The 23,047-nt window shown below is 37.4% G+C and overlaps 1 protein-coding gene across 10 annotated transcripts in view; it reads right to left on the bottom strand.

Annotated features, from left to right (window-relative positions):
* The window catches only part of LOC109414982 (coiled-coil domain-containing protein AGAP005037), a 220,891-nt gene that overhangs the window by 40,014 nt on the left and 157,830 nt on the right, over nt 1-23,047 (bottom strand). For 9 of the 10 annotated variants that reach the window (XM_062851940.1, XM_062851939.1, XM_062851938.1 and 6 more), the window contains exons 18-19: nt 17,399-17,581; nt 16,469-16,565 (exon numbers count right to left, since the gene is read on the bottom strand). In XM_062851940.1, coding sequence (XP_062707924.1) covers nt 16,469-16,565; nt 17,399-17,581 — 280 coding nt within the window. Of the gene's footprint in view, nt 1-360; nt 405-16,468; nt 16,566-17,398; nt 17,582-23,047 lie in introns of all 10 variants that reach the window. The other variant, XM_062851947.1, reaches the window with a different exon arrangement.

The following is a 23,047-nucleotide window of genomic DNA, read 5'->3' as shown; positions in this document are numbered from 1 at the left end:
GTTGTCAAATTCTTTTCGAATTTAATTCTCAAATCGAAGTTATTATAAAAAAATATGAATGAAAATGCAACTATTGAGTGTATGTCAGAGCATCATTTGTGTTCATATTTTGAATATTGCGTTTTTAACATGTTCTCAATGTGAATAAAAGTGCATATCCAAAGATTCATTAAATCACTCAAGGTATGTAGTTCGTATCTAAAAATATATTTTTCGTGCTTTTGCTTACAGTTAGTATACTATTTGCCTTTTTGAAACAAAAACATAAAATAAATATAAATAATAGGAGAATGTTATAATAAGTTCCTAGTGCAAATTCATAAATATAGCAATTAAACAACAAATTGACAAACAAATTACTCATTGATAGCCTCTTTGAAGTTTGAGCTCCACCGCCAGTTGAACTATGAAGGAAACAATAATAAACAGCTATTTTGTGATTGAATTCAATAATGCAGGACTTCTTTAGCTATTATACGGAAGTTAATTATATCTTCAGTTTATTATATTTTAATAATTTAATTTATTGGGCTGCAGTTTTAAGGAGCTATATTTTCTGGATATGGTAGGCTCGTTATTTTTTCAACTCATTGTTTTTTTTTTCAAACAACGAACATAAAATAACATTTTAGGGAAAGGACAACATTGGGAATTATGTATATATTGGAATAGGATTTAAACCGATTTTGATCCTAAAGTAACATCCCAGAAAATACATTAAATACATATACTTCATATTTTCAATCAGATTTTCCACAGTTCTGACTTTGATGTTTTTTTTTGCATTCGGACTGAATTTTCATCTATAGGAATATTGAACACAATATAAATTTAAAAAAAAAAAACACTTCCAGTTCTTTTAATTTTATTCATGCGATTAGTACAATAAAATTATATCGAAACAAAACAGACATGAACTGAACAAACAAATCAGATTGATTAACTCAATATAATATAGGTTAAAAAAAAAAAGTTGAATATTACCTTTAAAAATAATTTAAGGGATTAACATCACGCATTGGTTAAGCAAGAAACTCGCTATCGGCGTGATAGGCATTAATCCTGACAATTTAAGCACTAACGCGCAATGCTTATACCGCATGTCTCCCAGTAGTAGAGTATGTGATAAAAAATCTCAAATATTCGATATAACGTACCCTCGATATAGCGTATTTTCAAAATAACAAATTCGATATAGGGTGCGGGCACCGGTTTTGGCCAGTCTAAGGGAAATCATTTTTATAAAAATAGCCAATAATCCTATGAAAACAATCAATGCGTCAAAAGAAAGGTTTCAATCTATATTTTGAAGGAAAAATGCAGAAATCATGCCAATACTTGATTTTTGTATTAAAAGTGGCACTGGCCAAAATAGAAGCTCTGCCGCAGTTTTGGCCATATTCTTAAGTTTGGTTTCTATTTTGGCCAATCACGTGTATTTCTTATGGGAGTGGCCAAATTAGAAGCACCCTGGCCAAAATAGATATATGGGAGCAGATTTTTTAAGGGAATATATTTTTTTCTTCCAGTTTTTAATCAAAATGTGTGGTTTTCACAGCTGTAATCATCATATTGTATTAGGATCTACTAGTAAAAAATAAATTTACGCCGATTTAGATCGTAACAGGCTCAATACCGCACTATGGCCAAAACTCCGGACTGGCCAAAACTGAAGCTTCTACCCTAACGTACATTTTGCTTCGATATACCGTACAACTTTGATAATTTTAATATTTCCCAGGAATAACCCTCACATAAACTACGAAATCACTCAAATCAATGTTTTTTGCAGCATCAGCCTTGTTACCCAGAATTAATGCAACTTGGGAAAAAAATTACGTTATATCGAAGCAAAATGTACGTTATATCGATGTACAAAAAACGAAATGACTTTTTTTTTGTGAAAACTCATGATTTTCATTATTGGTTTTGTAAATTTCATCGGAATCATTATTTAGGGTTAATTCTACGTCGAGTTCATCAACACTAGCATAAAAAATAATAAAATTTTCTCTGCTTCGATATAACGTACATTTCGATATAACGTGCAAAGAGAAAAAAATTGTACGTTATATCGAAGTGTACCTGTATTATGGTCTTCACTTTCACTAAAAATCTGGTACATATACAGGTTTAGATATTTGTCCAAACACAAATTAATGCTCAAACATGTAGTTTGACTCGATCAGATTTTTATTAATGTCAAAAAGATGTTTCAATTCTTGAGCCACTAGTACACACGAGCACCAAAAACAAACCAATGCTTAAACATCTCCCAGCAAACACAAAGTCTTATATGAGAGGCCCAGAATCAAAAAGGTGTAAGTGACCATTTTGTCGATTTTGAGTTGAGCATATCAAAACATTCTTCAGGTTTCAAGCTTTCAGGAATTTTTTTAAGATTATTTTTACGATGATTAGAAAAATTACAATAAATCGTAGAAAATTGTGTCGATTTTGAAACTCCATACATTTTGTATGGGATGAAAAATTGGTGAAAAACTTTAAACCTCATTTACTCGAAAGTGGGTTTTTGTTACTTATACCCCTTTGCTTCTAACCCCCTCATATGATGTTGAATAGGATGCTAAAGTGAAGGCCATATGCGTACCTGCTGCCATTTAACCGCGTATAAAATGTGCGCATATGCGATCGTGTGTTGACTGGGCTGGGTTTACTAGATCGAATTTCCATTGGTTTCAAACAAATGTTTGCTCTTTAGTTCATTCCTTGTCAAATATTCGACTCTGTGTGCCTTAGGCCTCGAGTACACAGTGTCAAATAATGAATTAACTACATCGGCTGTTTTCCTACTCTCCGCATCGGCCAATGTGGCGCTAGCTTCTATGCGCGAAAAATCGCTAAAAGTAAATCAAAAAATATTGTATGGCGAATAGCATCTAAAGGCAAATTTATCGAAGTGGAATATATTATTCGAAAAAATATTTGGTAGTGGTTGTGCACAATGGTGATTACTATTAAGCCTACCAAATATTTTTTCAGTAAAAGCTTTATATTTCAAGTAATTCAAGTTTAGATGCTTTTCACCATACAAAATAAAATTGATTTACTCCTGCTGATCAACTGTGGGTGAATGCCAAGCGGGTAGTCCATTGACAAGGAATGAACTTGAAAGTCAGGGGAGCGACACTAGTTTTCCCAAGCCGAAATATTCCAAAAAAAGGCAGAAAAAAACGAAAAAAATGGTAAAACGTTTAGCGGGGTTTACAGGTTTTTTTTTTTTTCCTTTCTGGCCTTTTTTTATTTCGGCTTGGGAAAACTAGTGTCCGATAGTACCCCAGTTTTCCACAAAGTTTTACAGGACATCCTAGGCTATATTTTTACATCATCGGTTACATACTTCCAGAAAAAAAATATTTTTCATAAGGAAAATGTAAAAAAGTAAGTTTTTCTATTTAAAATACTATACAAACTTCACACGCGATGCGCAAATTGTAGGCATGACTGAATCGTGCTTAAACTTTGCCCAGCCATTCAGGACCCGAAATGGAATTAAACATCCTTAATACTAGGGGTACTCACTAAACAGATTAAATTGCTGCGTAAGCCATGATTTTCTGCTTATTTGAAATGTTTCATGATTTTGCGAATGAAATAATCAAAGATTGCCTTGCTGATCGCGACGTAAAATCAGTTTAATTGGTTTACGCTGTTTAGTGAATCCCCCTACTATTTTGGTGATAATCTGGCATTGTAAACAAATGTTTATAGTGCATCAAAGCGTATACGCCCTAAACAAGCCAATCCTGATAAAAAATATTATAAAAATTACGATAAATTTTATTGTTACAACACCATTTTTACGAAAATTATTCATCATTAAACGGCACTTTCACAATAAAAAATGGTGGTCGTTATGTATCTTAACCACAAAATTTAGAGAAAATTTTCATACATTTTTTCGCGAAAAACAATAGATTGTATTAAACAATACATCTTAATGTTTTTTTTTTATTATTCTTACAATGACTTCTCTGTTTTAAAGTGTAATTGAGAAATAAACTTTTTTTAGTTGAAAGTCCATGAGAATTTTACAGGCACTTTTCCAACTGTATAAAAAAATCAAACTGATTTTTACTTAAAGTACATAACTTTAAATTATTAAAAAAAAACTACTGAAAAACAATTGAATCAATTAGTCACTAATAAAGCTAATAAGGGTACTCACTAAACAGATTAAATTGCTGCGTAAGCCATGATTTTCTGCTTATTGGAAATGTTTCATGATTTTGCGAATGAAATAATCAAAGACTGCCTTGGTGATCGCGACGTTTAATCAGTTTAATCGGTTTACGCTGTTTAGTGAATCCCCCTAATGTTCGCTTATCGTACGAACTATGTGGGCTTGATTTCTATTGTAAAAATTTACAATATTTCAACTGTGTGTTTATTCTGAACAATGAAACTTATCATTTGTTAATAATATTTGCCATGTATAATAAGGGGATTCACTAAACAGTGTAAACTGATTAAACTGATTAAACGTCGCGATCACCAAGGCAATCTTTGATTATTTCATTTGCAAAATCTTGAAACATTTCAAATAAGCAGAAAATCATGGCTTACGCAGCAATTTAATCTGTTTAGTGAATCCCCCTACTATTTTTTTATCCGGGAAATCGCAATGGACAATAAAACGTGTCGAATTAGCTCAATTAGCTGGGTAAGACGATATTGCAGACTGCATCCCAAATTGGACTATCACACTTTTTTTGGTACGCCTAAAAAATGTGATAAAAGTGCACATTTGAAGAGTCGAAGTCGAACGCCGCGGCTCAACTTCGAGCAGCTGCGTAACGTAGAAGTGGCTCAAGACTACGCACTACCCAACGGTAATTCCCCATAATTCATCCTTCTCAAGATTGTCTAAATTGGTGATAATTACGTAAGCTATGCAAACCGTTCCCACGGTCATAAAACCGATAATAAAGATGTTATTTGTTTATGACCTTTACCTGCACGCAGAGTTACGGAGACCGTTACGATGTGAGGATGTCATTCACTACACGATGGTCCACGTTGTTTACCTGGTGGTCCCTAGATAGGTGTCGCTCGTTTTGTTTCAACTATGTTTTTTTTTTGTCTGTATTAACGAGATTTTTAACCCTAGGCTAGTTCATCTCGGGACCCACGTTTTACTTCCCTTCCGAAGGAAGAACCCACATTTTGTGAGTATGTCGGGAGTGGGATTCGATCCCAGGTCCTCAGCGTGATAGTCAAGTGTTCTAACCACCACACCAGGTCCGCTCCACTTTCAACTATGGTTATTCCAAACATTGTGAGCCCACTGTTTGAGGCCACTTTTTCTCTGATGACGGCACGAACGCGAGTCTACACAACGTGATAACACGAGTTAGCGACTGTGACAGGACCGCACGCGTTCTCCAATATAGAAAAAGTAGTACGTACTTCTTGATTAGTGAAGCGAAAAAGAAGTGATAAAAATGACGTGATGACACGAAAAGATTAAGCACGAATACGGACTCCCGGATAAACTGATACGATTGATCAAGGCGTCGATGGATCGAGTGATGTGATGTGCGTAGTTCGAGTATCAGGGACACTCTGAGTCACTTCGAATCCCGCAGAGGGTTACGGCAAGGTGATGGTCTTTCGTACTTGCTGTTCAACATTGCGTTAAGGGGTGTAATAAGGAGAGCGGGGATAAACACGAGTGGAGTGGGACGATTTTCACGAAGTCCGTTCAGCTGCTTGGTTTCGCTGATGATATTGATATTATAACTCGTAAATTGGAGACGATGGCGGAAACGTACATCCGACTAAAGAGTGCAGCCAGGCGAATCGGATTAGTCACTAATGTGTCGAAGACAAAGTACATGACGTCAAAGGGCTCCAGAGAGGAATCACCGCGGCCGCCACCCCGAATTTCTGTCGACGGTGATGAAATCGAGGCGGTTGAAGAATTCGTGTACTTGGGCTCACTGGTGACCGCCGACAACGACACCAGCAGAGAAATTCAGAGACGCATTGTGGCAGGAAATCGAGCTTACTTTGAACTCCGCAGAACTCTACGATCGAACAAAGTTCGCCGTCACACGAAGTTAACTATCTACAAAACGCTGATAAGACCGGTAGTTCTCTATGGGCACGAAACATGGACCCCACGTGCAGAGGACCAACGAGCTCTTGGGGTCTTAGAACGGAAGGTGTTGCGTACCATCTACGGCGGCAGATGGAAGACAGAACTTGGAGAAGGTGAATGAACCACGAGCTGCATCAGCTGCTGAGGGAACCAACCTTCGTCCACACCGCGAAAATCAGGAGGCTACGTTGGACGGGTCACGTCATCAGGATGTCGGATAGCAACCCGACTAAAATGGTTCTCGAGAGTCATCCGACCGGTACAAGAAGATGTGGTGCGCAGCGAGCTAGGTGGGTCGACCAAGTGCGGACTGGAGACAAACTGCCATGGACCGAGTGGAATAGAGACGGCTACTATGTACTGCAGAGGCCACCCAGGCCTTAGTCTGATCGGTAAGGTAAGTAAGTGCACCGAAGACCTCAACTCGATCCGACGTGGCCCTGCGCTGCAATCACACTTTGAAGGTGTGTGCACACTATTGTGTCAGTCCAATTTGGGGTGCAGTCAGCAATATACATCTCAATCTCATTTTACGTCATAAACGCATGGAATACTTTATAGCGACACTTTCAATAGGGGTACTCACTAAACAGATTAGGGGGATTCACTAAACAGCATAAACTGATTAAACTGATTAAACGTCGCGATCACCAAGGCAATCTTTGATTATTTCATTCGCAAAATCGTGAAACATTTCAAATAAGCCGAAAATCATGGCTTACGCAGCAATTTAATTTGTTTCGTGAGTACCCCTCGGCAAGCCTCGTTGGATAAGTACGACGAGTGCTGTAAAAATTGAGTTCTGCACCGAGATGCGTACAACGTTTTTTGCAATTTCATATATTACCATTTTAGGATAGTTTTTATCAAAACTTTTTCATCAAACTGCACACTGATGTTCATAGCCATGTTTAAGAAAGTCTGATCATAGCAGGTTATACTATGCAGTTGTCACAATTTTCCAAACCTGCATCCAGAAAGCATCAACAAGTTGATCAAAACTGAAAACAGTGCTGTAATGGTTCATTACGCAACGCAAATCAGTGCTGTAATGAACCATTACAGCACTGATAATTTGGTGTGGGAAAGTAGGCCTTTTCCTGACAGTTTTGCATGAGGTAAAACAGCCTATTACGATGAGAAATTGTAAAAACATATTTTTGTACGCTTATATCACCGAAAAAGCGCAAAAAATGGCGGCTTATAGAACATCTTTGATGTTACTGAAGATGTTTTGCAACTCGGCACTATAAATTCTTATTTTGCACTTGCCGTTTTGGCACCGAAACGGCCTATCTTTTCACACTATATCAAGCAGTTGCATTATGGTTCATAATGCAACTCATTTCGGTTGCATTATGAATCATAATGCAATTGTTTGATCAACAATCTGACTTTCCACCTTGGTTGCCACCGTTTCCACGGTAAGAGCTTGCAAAACTGTGACGGTTATAGCACAGCTTGCTTGACCCATACTTCGGGTCCAGTATGTAGGAGCACGTGGTCGTTCCCATTGAACTACCGCGAAACATGATGGTACTGACGAAAATGATCATATTCAAGTGAATAGTTTTGGTCATTGCAAAAAATGTTGTATACAACTCGTTGCAAAACTCGATTTTTACTGCACTCTTCGTATTTATCCAACTCGGCAAGCCTCGTTGGATAAATGTACGACTCGTGCTGTAAAAATCATCATTTTGCAACTCGTTGCATAAATAACTATTTTCAATACATTCTTATAACATAATATTTCGTATCGAATATGTTCTCTGTAACATTATCAATACTTTGTTGTTGCCAACAGAAAAAAAAAACATGATTTATCAGAGGAACGATGTGCAAATAAATGTGAGACTTTTTATGTGCTATTGGAAATGGCAGAAAATAATGTTCAAGCCTTACATTTCATTTGTAATTTACGATCTCAGTGTTAGGTCACTATGGCCTAATTTCTTATGCCATTCAAAATTTATGGTGAAATAAACACATTCACTCTTCAATAATTTATTCGCTTTCCATCAGGTTGAAAACAACAAGGGAGGTTTTGGTCATCTCTCTGGTTTTTGAGAGAATTTGGAACATATTTTCAGGCATTCAACATGGTGGCTCCTTGAAACAGCACCGTCAGGAAGTTTTGGAATGCCATTTTCAATTATGTTGCACTAATGATATACATTTCCACTACTGTAGAATGTGTGTCCGTTGGATAATAAGGACATTATTATTTCATTAAATATTTAAACTGTTCCGGATAAATAATGATTTCGAAAAAAAAATCGACAGATGAACAAATGGTTATATACATACAAGTAATAGTTTGAAACTTTTTAGCAGGCACTGTAATTTATCGAACCGGAAAGGAAAGAATCCAGGATATGAGATTTACGTTTAAATAACATTGGTTGTACATCTCAATAACATGTTTGTCGACTTCTACTTGAATCGATAGAAATACGTTGGAGTAACATCATAATAACTTTTTTAGAACATCTTTTTTTCAACGATGTGGTTGTTGGTTTTGGATACCTAGTTTGAACATTAGTATAACAATAACAAAGAGCACTGCAGTTTCTGATATCCTGAAAAAAAGTGATTTCTGATAATTCGTTGAATCAAAAATAGTGTTTCTCTGTGGAATTTAGCCGACAAGTAAGTACCCAAACTGATATTTCGATGACAGGAGGCCTAAAATTTAAGTGGAGTTCAATGGTGGATTTCTTCTTCCGGGCTATTAAGCCTGAAATTGCTTTCGCAGTCGTCAATCATTTTTGAGAACATTCAATACCATTTGTGCATTTGCTCATGCTTATCCACCATCCGATCAACTTCTGGATATCAACTTCTGACCATGTATGTTATAACAATCGAAAAACATTCAATATTAGTGTTGGATAGTGTTCAGTGATTAGTTGATACTTTTAAGTGCTATATTTCATAAATAATGTTCAAGTGAGTGAGGAGAGACAGTATCTACGCGCCGACGTATTTAATACGTAAGAATAACATAGTTGTAACATACTTGAATCCATATGTTATAACTATGTGCTGCTGATGTTTTTAAACCATCTTTAATGAAGAAAAGACAATCACTCAACTTTCTTGTGTAATCAACGTTAAATTTACGTTACTATAACAAGTGGTGAGGATGATAGGATTTTTCAGTGGCTTTTTATTGCATAACATAGATAAAACACGGTTTCAACATAAGATGTGCAATGGTACGATTATAGTACTGTTCTACAACATCTTTTTCAAATATTATTTTCAAATATTTTTTTTGTGTTACTTGGGTCTCTTCTCCGGTAGACCGTAAGGACGTGGCCAGCGCCGTTATTGACCCAATCAAGTTTGAGCTTTCGAAACGTGTTCATTGAGAATGGTGCCAAATCCCAAGCCCCAAGCCTATTGGTTCTCTGTGCAATTTCGCTAGCTCAGGTCAATCACGGAGTAGCAACTACGAAGTGTACGGTCACCAATGCTCATGCTTAATGATTTTTATTTCGAGTTTAACCAATAGGCTGATATATATTGGCGGAGATAAGAAGCGGCAAAGGGGAAATATTGCCCCTCCTAACCAAATTGCTGTTCAACCAGAATTCAACAAACGATTTCAAAAAAAAATTCCTTCATCGCAAGACAATTTCACTGGATACGAATGTTCCAGAAAATATAACCAAGTTAATACAATCACTTTGACGCCAGAAAATTTCTGGTCGGCTGATACGACGAGCTTGGTGGTCTAGTGGCTACCGCTTCTGATTAATATGCAGAAGGTCCTGGGTTCAATCCCTGGCTCGTCCCTTTCCTCCTACTTTGTATCTTTCTATCTGCTTTCTCTCTCACTCTCTCTCCTTCATATTGCTTATCCAGAGAAATCTTCCAACCTGGCGGAGTGAAGAAGACAAAGAAGACCTGTTCCGCAAACGTCAAACTGCTGCACACTTCAAAAAGTATGCACACAACCTTGAAACAAAAATAAATAGTTGAGAATCTAAATTATGTTTAATGGCGTACAGCTGCATACTAAAGTGCTAAAACTACACATAATATAGTTTAGAAATAAGTAACATGTTGTGGCAGTAATTGCGATTACATAAACCATAAATGAAACAATTTTCATTATTTTTGAATTTTATGGCAACCAAGTGAGTGAGAGCTTTTTAGCGTGAACCGAGCACTTTTGACGTTTGCGGAACGACTGCGGCGGTCGAAACCACCGCAACCCCGTTGGATTTTTTCTATTTTACCGCAGTATACATCTCATGTATATTCGTATGTTCGTAGCGATCGCTAGAACCAGAAACGGATTGAAAAAAAGCCGTTTCCCTTCCTTCCAACTTTCATCACAGCACAGTGTCAATCTATCATATAACGCCTACATGTTATGCAACCAAGCGGACTGTGCCGCTTCACAGTACTCTTCACACAATCTATCGCTTTACGCCTGGCACCCTTGCACCAATGCATGATCCATGTGCCAAAAATAAACATTTCCCACCAACACACCAACATCCGCATGACCTTGTGCAGGCGCAGAGGATTCAACGGCCTGATGCGGGCAAGCGATTGTAATCATCACTTCCCTCCCCTTCCCCATTGACCTACAACCTGACGCAGCAGGCGCCAATATCGCCTAAAAATACAAGACCACCAACGCTCACACACTGAAGATGCCTGTTAGTCCCGAGCAGCTATCTCATTGGTTCCTTGTGTGAGTGTAGCTGATCTGGCGATACTGGAGTAGCAACTGCGGGCGGTCAATCAAGCAGCAGAAAATTTCTGGTCGGCTGATAGGGTATCGCGCCACTTGGGCGGTGGCTTCTATATTCGTCTGTTTTCCACTATAACTCAGTCAATTTTGAACCAATTGACTTGAAATGTTGTACACGGGTAGATACTATACCTATCTCATCACATTCCAAAAGTTGTGTCAATTGATTCCAATTTGACTGAGTTATAGTGGAAAACAGACGAATATAGAAGCCACCGCCCAAGTGGCGCGATTCCCTACATAAGTATAACCGAAAAGCTGATATGTTGATTCTGTCGCAGTTAAAATGTAATGTCAGAAAGAAGAGAAATAGAAACTAATGAGAAAATACTGTTTTCTCATCAGTTATTCACGGAATGCTGTGAACAACGTAAATCTCGAATGGTGTAGTTTTGATTGCAAAACATGTTATTGTTGTGCTATTAATGATCAAATATGTGTACAGTCTTAATAACACAATAATAACTGAACTTGTGCTACAACAAAACATGCTATTGAAATGTTATTTACATTCACATGGAATATATTGACCTGAGCAGCGTCAAACCAATTTTATTGTACATGTGCATCATCACAATAATAAGTTCACAGCTTCGTGACGTCATCTTGCAGCATCCTATAAGGCTGACTGACGTTTGATCTCCTTTCTCTGTTTCGCTCCCGAGGAGGATAGGTTTGTTTTCATACGGAAACGTTTCCGTATGAAAATATTAAACAAAAAATTGCTATCTTCTGTGTCTGCTTGAGAGAGAAGGGTGATGAGCGCTAGATTGCCTTATTGATTGAGTGGTGTGCCGTTTACAAAAAGGTATGTTATTTTTCATCGTCGGTCATATTGACGATGAAAAATACTATACCAGTTTATGTAAACAGCACACCGCTTGGATGTCAAATCAATAGAGACAGAATAGTCTATTTTACCGGCTGCTTTTCTGAATAAAAATTTGACAGGAAGTACACTGAAAGTCGGCTAGCGGTTGAAATTACTTTTCTGAGGGTCAATTTAAATACATAATACATTTAAATTTAAATATAATTTAAAAAAGTTTTTGTTGGCAAGCAGATTCGAACCAAGAACCTTGAGATCACTTAGCTCGCACGGCACCACTCGGCTATCGAACCAGTTGATATGAGGGGAAACAAAACGCGCACAAGAAGCGTTTGTTGGTCGATGTTAATGTATTGCCATGGAAAATTTAAATATTTTTATGCTGGTCATTACCGCAAGCCGTCGTTCAGTGTAGCGTCCTAACCCGTGAAAATCAATATAATCATCAATATTGTTGTCTCTTCGTAAATTGGCTCATAGCTACCGAAGTAATTCCCGTTTACCGATACAATATATTTTTTTCTAATCAGCAAAGAGACCACAGGAATTTTTGTTAAAAAAAGCAATTTACATGATGCTATACTTAGGTTTAAGGCTAAGTATAGAATCATGTTTTACTTAATTATATTTAACATAATTACTAATGTACATAGCGTATATTTACATTACATTTTCCACCATACATACTAATAAACAAGTTGTAAAATGCTCAAAATAAGCAATATTTTTGTACAATAATGTTTATTCAGTGGTGTGCTCAAAGTTATAACTGTTTGATGAAATATTTTGACGACTAGACTTAATTATGCATGACATTAACAAGTTCAACGATATCAACGAATGGGGCATCCTGATGAGTTTAACAACGTTGGACGATGGTTTGAGGGTTACACAAACTTTACATAATACATTGCTTTTAATACAAGTTACAGGTTGAATCCAAAATCGTCAAATCAATCGAATATTTATTCTACTCATCAGTGTACCCAAACGCAATAGAATGGGTAATGAAACAATAGTCATCAGAACCACGTGAACAACCAAACAAACAAAACAGGAAGGTAATACATTATAACACAACAAAACTAGCAAAAAGTATAATACACTACTGCAGAAGAAATCAACACGCTGTAAGTTGTTTGGAACTAAACTCATGTAACAATTAATCAAAATCATCAAAGTCATCGAATTTTGTTAATAATAGTGCAGTTCAATAAGTAATATTCAATCAACTACAATTCAATGAATGATACTAACAGGATGTAAATAATTATTTCATGATTTTATGGGATGCTAATATAATTACAAGGAAAACATAAAGTGGCTAAATAATATTTATGAACAAAAGCTGCATACCATCAATTTTTTGTGAAATGTTTCATAGATCCGTGCATTTTAATGTACTATACACTCCCGTGCAAAAGTTTGGTGTCACCCCCTCAAAAACATGAAAATGTTTTTCGAACATATCTCAGTCATCTTTCACTTAATCCACTCTTGATTAGACTCTCTCGAAAGATAAAGAGTTAGATTTGATTCGTAGGTACTTTTCACAAATTTTATATGAAATTTTTAGTATAAAAACTTTACCTAAACTTGCATGTTTTTCCTAATTCTGTACGAAAAATGGTTTTCCGCGTAACTCATAATTGGGTCGACCAAATTTTAAAATGAAAGTTGCATTAGAACCCTATTTCTATCCTCTTTAAGAGACATTCATTAGATTTTAGTGGAAAATTTCAAAACATAATTTAAATTAAGGAGTTAGGCTTACACGTCACCGTGCAAAAGTTTGGGGTCGCCCCTTAGGATGCTGCATCGTGCAAAAGTTTGGGGTCACCTTCCAAATAAAATCTGAGTCGGATTTTTATTCAAATCGTCATTTTTTTGTACAACTCCAATTTCTTCCCTTGGTAGTAGGAAGGCAAGACACATAAATCGTTATGGAATGTTTATAAATTAATTTCTTGACTAAGTTACACTCTTAAGGTAGAAAATGGCTTTTTTATGCATGGTCAATATGGAGTGATAACTGTAAGCACCCACATTGGTACTTCAACTTTGAAGATTTCTGTGGCCCAAACCACTGGGTGATAACGTTTCAAATTTTGACCACAAAATTCCCTATATTTTCTGACACTGCAGTGAAGTTTTCATGAAGCTACTTAAATTTTTCACTGAAATACGGATTTTTTAAAAAAGTATGTCCAAACATGCGATTTCGCGGGCCAGTCCCATCGGCAACACAAACCAATTTCCAAGCAGGATTCAACCAGGTCCAGGTCGCGATGCCAGTCGACACTAACACACTCGCAAAATATTAGGGGAATGTGAGGTAACATGCACCTCCCAAGCATACGTGGCCCTACAGCCAAGTTTAAGATGATTTTATGGGTGTCTTGCGTTTTGAAAGTTAATTTACTTATTTACTAAGAGACTCCAACTTTTGGTCTGCGTAATATCAATTTTTTGCAACTTCTCATCGTAATAGGCCATTTTACCTCAAGCAAATCTGACAGGAAAAGGCCTACTTTCCCACACCAAATTAACAGTGCTGTAATGGTTCATTACAGCACTGATTTGCGTTGCGTAATGAACCATTACAGCACTGTTTTCAGTTTTGATCAACTTATTGATGCTTTCTGGACGCAGGTTTAAAAATTGTCACAACTGCACAGTGTAACCTGCTATGATCAGACTTCCTTAATCATGACTATGAACATCAGTGTGCAGTCTGATGAAAAAGTTTTGTTAAAAACTATCCCCAAGTGGTAATTTATGAAGTTGCAAAAAACGTTGTACGCAACTCGGTGCAGAACTCGATTTTTACAGCACTCATCGCAATTATCCAACTCGGCAAGCCTCGTTGGATAAATGTACGGCTCGTGCTGTAAAAATCTTCATTCTGCACCTTGTTGCGTAAACTACTATTACCGAATTAAATTAACAATTTAAGAAAGTTTTACCCTTTGGGTGCTGAAAAACTCTGGCATCTCCCGCTTTGAATTCTAATGAAATACCAGGCGGCTCCATCTTACTACTTACGGCAGCAAATGGAATGTGTAGGAGGCGGATAGAATTGTTGATAGGTTGATTCCATATAATCAGCGCGCAATCGCTTAAAATGTGTCTTTCCAAATGTGGAAAATCATCGTTTTCCACGCTATTCTTTCCAATATTCTTGGCATTCTTGGGCTTGTCCAGCTCAGTTTCACGTCTAGTTTTATTGCATCTGACGGAACTTCATCTATGTAATGAAATAGTGTGAGGGCGTTTTGCCCCGGGTGTGCATATTACCCCAGGTTACCCTAGCAGTAGGACTACTTTGCTGCTTGCGGATCCCTGCACTAGACGCAAGGCCATGCAGGCCATGCAGCCACGAAAACCTACTCAGAAATGTCGCAACTCAATTTGGATTAGTGCATATTGTGGCTCTTAATTAGCTTAATGATGCGCAACAGAAAAAATGATTCAAATTTACTTCGAAGCTGCAACTTCGCATGTGCCTCAAGCGATGACTTCGATTTGGTGGTGCGACGATAATACATTGCATTATGATTCATAATGCAACTGAAATAAATTGGCTTTAAATCATATTACTACTGTTTGTTATAGTGCTTAAAATAGGCCATAGTTATACTGTAACGACAAGAATAAAGTGGATTTCATTGTACCGAGTTGCAAAAAATTATTCCGTACAATCCAACTTTTTGATCTGTTGTTTCAGAAAATGTGATTTGAACTATTTTGTCGAAAAAAATACACTTTTGTTTCCGAATAAATGTTTTGATATTCTGCACATGTCTCCCGATGAATGTTTTCTTCAACCAGTGTGGGTAAAGCTTGTGTCCGTGAAATATCGTTTTACTATTTGACACAAGATGAAACATTTCCCGCTTTCAACTCATGAGTGTCTAGCTGCAAGCTTGTTAATTTTTATTTGACAAATGTCATCTTGTCCGTTGAAAACTATTGTTCTCTTAATTGAAAATTGACGGTATGCAGTTAAATGCTAGTTAAACAAAAACAGTGAATTTCTAATGATAATAGGAATAGCCCTTTGGTGTTTATTTTTATTTTTTTTCAAAAACAGCAGTTTAATTACAGCTTTAAGAAATGTGTTATCTCGTCTGGAAAATTTTGTTATTACTAACGAATTCAAATGTGAATCATTAAGGACAAACGTCTTGAAATCCCGCTTCAACAGTGCATCAAAACTTCAGACGCACAAATCTCAATAAGCAAGCTTCAAACAATAGTGCATATCATTATTCTGTTCTTGCTCACACTCAGTAATAAAAGTATACACGGAATTACTATTATTTATGCATTTTGTATCCGCATCTCTCTCACTCTCTTTCTGTTTTCATGCTATCCGCTGCTTCGTCTGGGTTGACAAATCACTTCGCTTCAACCCAGGCTTAACGGCAGATAGCATGAAAACAGAAAGAGAATGAGAGAGATGCGGATACAAAATGCATAAATAATAGTAATTCCGTGTATACTTTTATTTCCGAGTGCACTTGTAATAAGATTAAAATAATAAGCTCAAGTGCGCTGGTTTTGTTTACGAAGAGATTTGTGCGCTCAAAATCGTGAGTAGGTGCCAAAGTCGGCCATTTTGGGATTCTAATAAGTCTGTCCTTAAAGTTTACTCAAAATTTTCCAAGAGCACTAATTTATAAAATTAAAAAAAAACATCCATAGCAGAACAGGAGGAGGAAAAATTAAACAAACTTACCTTATTAGGATTCGGTGGCCCTTCTGATGACCTCACTGGTTCTTCTAATAAGGATGGCTCAGGAATAGGTAATCGTTGTTCTTGCACACTAGCAAGTCTGTAAAATTTAAATAAATTATTACGAAAACAACACAAAGCATAATAATGCAAAGAAAACCAATAAGAACGTTGCTCAAGACTACTTGAATAATAATAAACATGACTATCGCATACGGAGGACCGTTCGCAATCTGTGAACTAGACTGCTGAAAAAATCGCGACCATGACGCTGCTGGTTCTAGAGTATTTACTAAAAATCAAAATTGCGGAATTCTTTTTTCAAAAAAATTTCAAAAGAGTCTTAGCATTTGAACCAATTGGCCTGTTTTACAATAAGATGTATGTTTTTAGTTTCACATATAATTCACATTATCACACACTTTACTTCACATAAAAGAATCCTTTGAAATATTTTTTTTGTTTCTTTTTATTCGTGAATTTTTACTAAAGCTAATTCCTCACACTCTTTGAAATCTCGCCCAAATTATCCTATAGTTAACACTCAACTATTTGACTATATGTTACAAATCACGAATTATTTTTAAATAATCCACCTATGATTCGATACTAGTTCGTCAGAGTTGATTGATGCACCAAACGAAAAGAAAAAGAAGTTTTGCCATCCAAGCGGTGTGCCGTCGATGAGATCCTCGTCGCTCATTGGTCGGCACACCGCTTGGATGTCAAAACTTCTTTTTTTTTCGCTGGTTTATCAATCAATACCATCAGTTTTACTGTTGCAATCAGGGTTGCGATGTTTTTTTTTGTATGTTTATTATAAAGAAAACGTGAATGAAAGATTTCGTGTTTTACTGTCTAGCAATAATGTCGATTAAAGAACGATCACAAATAAAAACACAACAATGATCATAAACAATCAACAATACAAACCTTTTTAGGGTAACTAACGTTCCTGTTAACTTCTTACATCTCCGCAAGGCAGATTCCAGTCTTTCCGGTTCTTCCTTGAGAAAATTTTCTTCTCGACAAATTCTTTCCATGTCGATTGAAAGGAATGTACGTAAATCTTGCTGCAACCTGGGAAACCGTAACTTTAATTCTGCAACAGTTTTACTAAAATGGAACAGAAATGTAAACACGATTAGTTCTATTGATATCAATCAATAAATCAATTCATACACCTCTTCACTCTTATAAAACCTAATATAGAGCTAAATTTGCATAAATTGTTTCTTATTCCATATGAAAATCCGTTTTTATTCAATATAATTTTATGCGTTGAATTTTTCGCTATACTTTGTTCTGAGCATTTTCAGAGCATCCAAAAACTCACAATATTGTCGAAGACACCAAGCTTGTATCTCATAGATTTTAAGAGTTACAACTGATTTTCTATGTAAAAAACCGTGTGGTATCTCATTTCCTGGAATACCATCTCCCGGAATGTCGTTTCCCGGAGTGACATTTGCCGGAATAACGCATTTCCCGGAATGCCATTTTCCGGAGTGACATTTCCCGGAATGACACATTTCCCGGAATGACACATTTCCCGGAATGCCATTTACCGGAATGACACATTTCGCGGAATGCCATTTCCCGGAGTGACATTTCCCGGGATGATGCTCGATCATTAGGGCTGAAGTATGTTAAGCCGAGGTACATCAGAACGAAAGTGTCAATAGGCCGAATAGGTCATTATAGGTCTTATGACTTCCACGCTGAGGGAAGTAAAGGATGCCATCCACCAGCTCAAAACCAATAAAGCGGCTGGTAAGGACGATATCGCAGCAGAACTCATCAAGATGGGCCCGGAAAAGTTGGCCACCTGTCTGCACCAGTTAGTAGTCAAGATCTGGGAAACCGAACAGCTACCGGAGGAGTGGAAGGAAGGGATTATCTGTCCCATCCACAAGAAAGGCGACAAGTTAATGTGTGAGAACTTTCGAGCGATCACCATTTTGAATGCCGCCTACAAAGTGCTATCCCAGATCATCTTCCGTCGTCTTTCACCTATAGTAAATAAGTTCGTGGGAAATTACCAAGCCGGTTTCATCGACGGTCGGTCGACAACGGACCAGATCTTCACCGTACGGCAAATCCTCCAGAAATGCCGTGAATACCAGGTCCCAACGCATCACCTGTTCATCGACTTCAAAGCGGCATACGGCAGTATCGGCCGCACAGAGCTATGGAAAATTATGGACGAGAACAGCTTTCCCGGGAAGCTGACTAGACTGATAAGAGCAACGATGGACGGTGTGCAGAACAGCGTAAGGATTTCGGGTGAACTATCCAGTTCATTTGAATCTCGACGGGGACTACGACAAGGTGATGGTCTTGGTTGTATACCATTTCACCGAAAACCATTTCGCGGAATTTTTTTTCGCGGTGTAACATTTCGCGGAATGAACCATTTCGCCGAATACCATTTCGCGGAATGACTTTTCGCGGAATGTACTGTTTCGCGGAATATCATTTCGCGGAATTTAATATTTTGCATATAATTATAGAACAACACATTATTTTCTCTGCTAAACTTTACTAGCCCCATCACCGATTCATGCGCAATCATAATCGCCATAGCTCTGCGATTGTATTAAATGTTGCTAAATCTGATATCTTTCTGAAGAAATGTTTATCTTCTTTAATTCATAGGTTAATTTTAATAATTCTGAACGTCATGCCCAAAGACATTAGGACAAATGTCATAAGATTAACTAGAAATAAGAGCGAATGGATAGTGGGCGTAATGATCAACAAGCCATCGTTGTCACATAGATCGTACCTTCAAGCACTAGCAACATCAGAGATATTTCCTTCTTTAAAATAGAACTGTTCCTTCCAGTATCATTGTTGTTTGGCGATCGGATTGCTATTTTTATCATTTACCTCCTTTTATCAAAGGCTGTTAATGTGTTGTACAGTTTAAGGCGATCAAATTGATAACATTTTATAATATCTGACCTTCTTTTGATTATAGGCTGTTCTTTCAAGTTACACTGTTGAAAATTTTGGCTGGCGATCAATCTGCTAACTTCTTCTTAGAAATTTTCTTCGTAGCTATCTTCTGTGAGTGAGTTTTTTGGTAGCTAGGCTGCTGAGCTGACCCTACTGTTAGAAATTTATCCTTCTTTAAATCAAGGACTGTTCTTTCGAGTTGCAATGTTATGTTGTTCATTGGCGGTCTTACTGCTAACTCCGTAGGAGATTTATTCTTCGTCTTTTAATAGGCTGTTCATTCTAATAAAACTTGTTGGTGATCAAACTGATACCTACAACTGAAATTTTTCCTTCTTTTAAGAATAGGTTGTTTATTTTTAAGTTGTAGTGCCCAATGTTTGGTGACTCAGTTACTAACTGATCCACCTTCTAATAATAGGCAGATCTTTCAAGGCCTATTATCCAATTGGTCTAACATCTATTCGTCAAAATGATTATTCGACCTAATGTCCATTTAGCCTAATATCATTGGGTCATTACCAGCATCATAATTCTGGATTTGATTCACACATTCAATAAGGGTAGATTGATTGATAGAAAGCATTATATATCAAAATGTTGCTATTTATAAACCGGGTAACCGCGTAACTCTTAAGCCAAGTAACACTCCTTAGCGATAGCTTTACTAGCTTCCTATATTTTGGTATATCTAACTAACTTATACTTATATAATAAATATAAGAACAACGCACATTTTTGTATCACAGGTTTATCCATCTTTCAAACATTCGCTGTTTTTTACAAATATGCTGTTATTTTGAATCAAAAACTTTTCATTCTTCTGATCAAATACTGCTCTTTAATACATGTTATGATTTTTTTTGGTATAACAACTACTAAATGATTAATATCAGAGAATACCCCTTCTTTTATTAATAGGCTGTTCTTTCAAAGTTTACTGTTACAAAACAAAACAGAAAAATTTATATGAAACATTCAGTTATTTTTTTCCCGTTCAGTTATTTTTCTCTCTCTTATTAACGATTTTCCGCGAAATGTTACATTCCGCCAAATGGTTTTCGGCGAAACGGTGCATTCCGCGAAATAGTTCATTCCGCCAAATGTCATTCCGCGAAATGTTACACCGCGAAAAGGAATTCCGCGGAATGGTTTTCGGCGAAATGTTATACAATCGATGGTCTTTCCTGCCTACTATTCAACATCGCCCTGGAAGGTGTTATGCGACGAGCCAGGTTCAACAGCCGGGGTACGATCTTCACGAAATCCAGCCAATTTGTCTGTTTTGCGGATGACATGGATATTATTGCTAGAACATTTGGAACGGTGGCAGAACAGTACACCCGCCTGAAACGTGAAGCAGCAAAGGTCGGACTGGTGGTGAATGCGGCTAAGACAAAGTACATGCTGGTAGGTGGGACTGAGCGAGACAGGACAAGCCTTGGCAGCAATGTTACGATAGACGGGGATATTTTCGAGGTGGTAGAAGAATTCGTCTACCTCGGATCCTTGCTAACGGCTGACAATAACGTGAGCCGTGAAATACGAAGGCGCATCATCAGTGGAAGTCGTGCCTACTATGGGCTCCAGAAGAAACTGCGGTCAAAAAAGATTCACCCCCGCACCAAATGTACCATGTACAAGACGTTAATAAGACCGGTGGTTCTCTACGGACACGAGACATGGACGATGCTCGAGGAGGACCTGCAAGCAGTCGGAGTTTTCGAGCGACGGGTGCTAAGGACGATCTTCGGCGGCGTGCAGGAGAACGGTGTGTGGCGGAGAAGGATGAACCACGAGCTCTCTGCACTCTACGGCGAACCCAGCATCCAGAAAGTGGCTAAAGCTGGACGGATACGGTGGGCAGGGCATGTTGCAAGAATGCCGGACAAGAACCCTGCAAAGTTGGTGTTTGCTAACCATCCGGTTGGTACAAGAAGGCGTGGAGCGCAGAGAGCACGATGGGCGGACCAGGTGGAGCGTGATCAGGCGAGCGTTGGGCGTGACCGACGTTGGAGAGCTGCAGCTGCAAATCGAGTATGGCGGCAAATTGTTGATTCAGTATTATCATGAATTTGATGTTAACTAAATAAATAAATAATAATAGGTCTTATGACTTTTGTGGTGAGTTCCGTGTTATCTTCTTGGCAGTTGAACTGGTAATGAATTCAATCATAATGGGGGACGTTCGGAGTAGTACTAGATTTGTAGTAATGAGCTGAATTTTAGTATGGTGAGGAGGTCAGTTCTCCGTTTCTGCAATGAAATGGTGCAAAAAGCGTAGGTATTATGATAACTATGTTGTTTATGTTGCAAGAAATGTATAAAACAACAATACTGTTGCCCAAAGTTCTGCTCAAACAGCATCAAATTAGACAAGGAATCATAATACCCACGCTTTTTGCACCATTTTATTGCAGAAACGGAGAATTGACCTTTTCACCATACTAAAATTCAGCTCATTACCCCTAGTACTTCATAATAACCATGCTTTTTGCACCATTTCATTGCAGAAACGGAGAATTGGCCTTCTCACCATATACAAATTCAGCTCATTACTACGAATCTAGTACTTCACCGATCTGTTCTATTCTCATCCAACTTGATTAGCACAAAAATACCACATACCTATCCTTTTCTTTATAATTGAAAAGAGCTTTTAATCAAGCTTTTAATATATAAAATGGTGGATTTTAATTCTATCGTGCCGTCATGGTTGTCCGTGAGGGAATTTGATTGGCATGTCCTCATCGGACCAACCAGCCGGTTGTCCGTGATAAATCGAAGATGTTTTAGTCGAAAGCCCTTAGACCTCCTCATCCACCATGGCAAGTACATACAAAAAACAATAAATGCAACTATCCCATCATCATGTACTTCATTTTGAAGCAAACTACCACAGCTTTACAAGGACGGCCACTGGGCAGCCTAATGGAATGGTATTATTATGAAACTGTATACACCTCGAAAGAACAGCATATTTTTCATAAGAAGGAAAAATCTCTGATGGGAGAGTTAGTAGAGTGGCCGCCAATAGTACAGTATAGCAGCCGAGTTGAATTGTTTGATTATCATAAATGCATATACATACTACTAACTCTCTCATCAGAATTTTTCCTTCTTTTAAAGATAGGCTGTTCTTTCGAGGTATATGTATACAACATTAGCAATTCATTTAATTAGGATGCTATTATGCTGTAATATTGACCATATCACAAACTCTCCCATCAGAGATTTTTCCTTCTTTTGAAAATAGGCTGTTCTTCCAAGGTGCACATACCTCGAGCACATATCGAAATCAAACTATTCGACTAGGCTGCCCAATGTCAGTCCTTAGAATTTAAGTCATTCAATTAAATGATCTAGCACCTTAGCTCCCTAATGACTTAAAACCCAATTTCGCAAAATTAGTGATTCCGGCAAATGTCATTCCGGGAAATGTCACTCCGGGAAATGGCATACCGGGAAGTAGCATTCCGGGAAATGTGATACCACCAAAAAACCGTATTTTTAAAATTCAATAAAAAGCTTCAAACAAAAAGGTACTCACAATTTTTTAATCATCAATAGAACGATCTTTCCAATGCAATTCAGCGATTGAAAATTCATTTGCTCCTTTTT

This window comes from Aedes albopictus, chromosome 2 (genome assembly GCF_035046485.1).
Source record: "Aedes albopictus strain Foshan chromosome 2, AalbF5, whole genome shotgun sequence".
Taxonomy (NCBI): Eukaryota; Metazoa; Arthropoda; class Insecta; order Diptera; family Culicidae; genus Aedes; species Aedes albopictus.
Note: the sequence above shows the minus strand (reverse complement) of the source record. Positions and strands in the feature narration are given on the sequence as shown.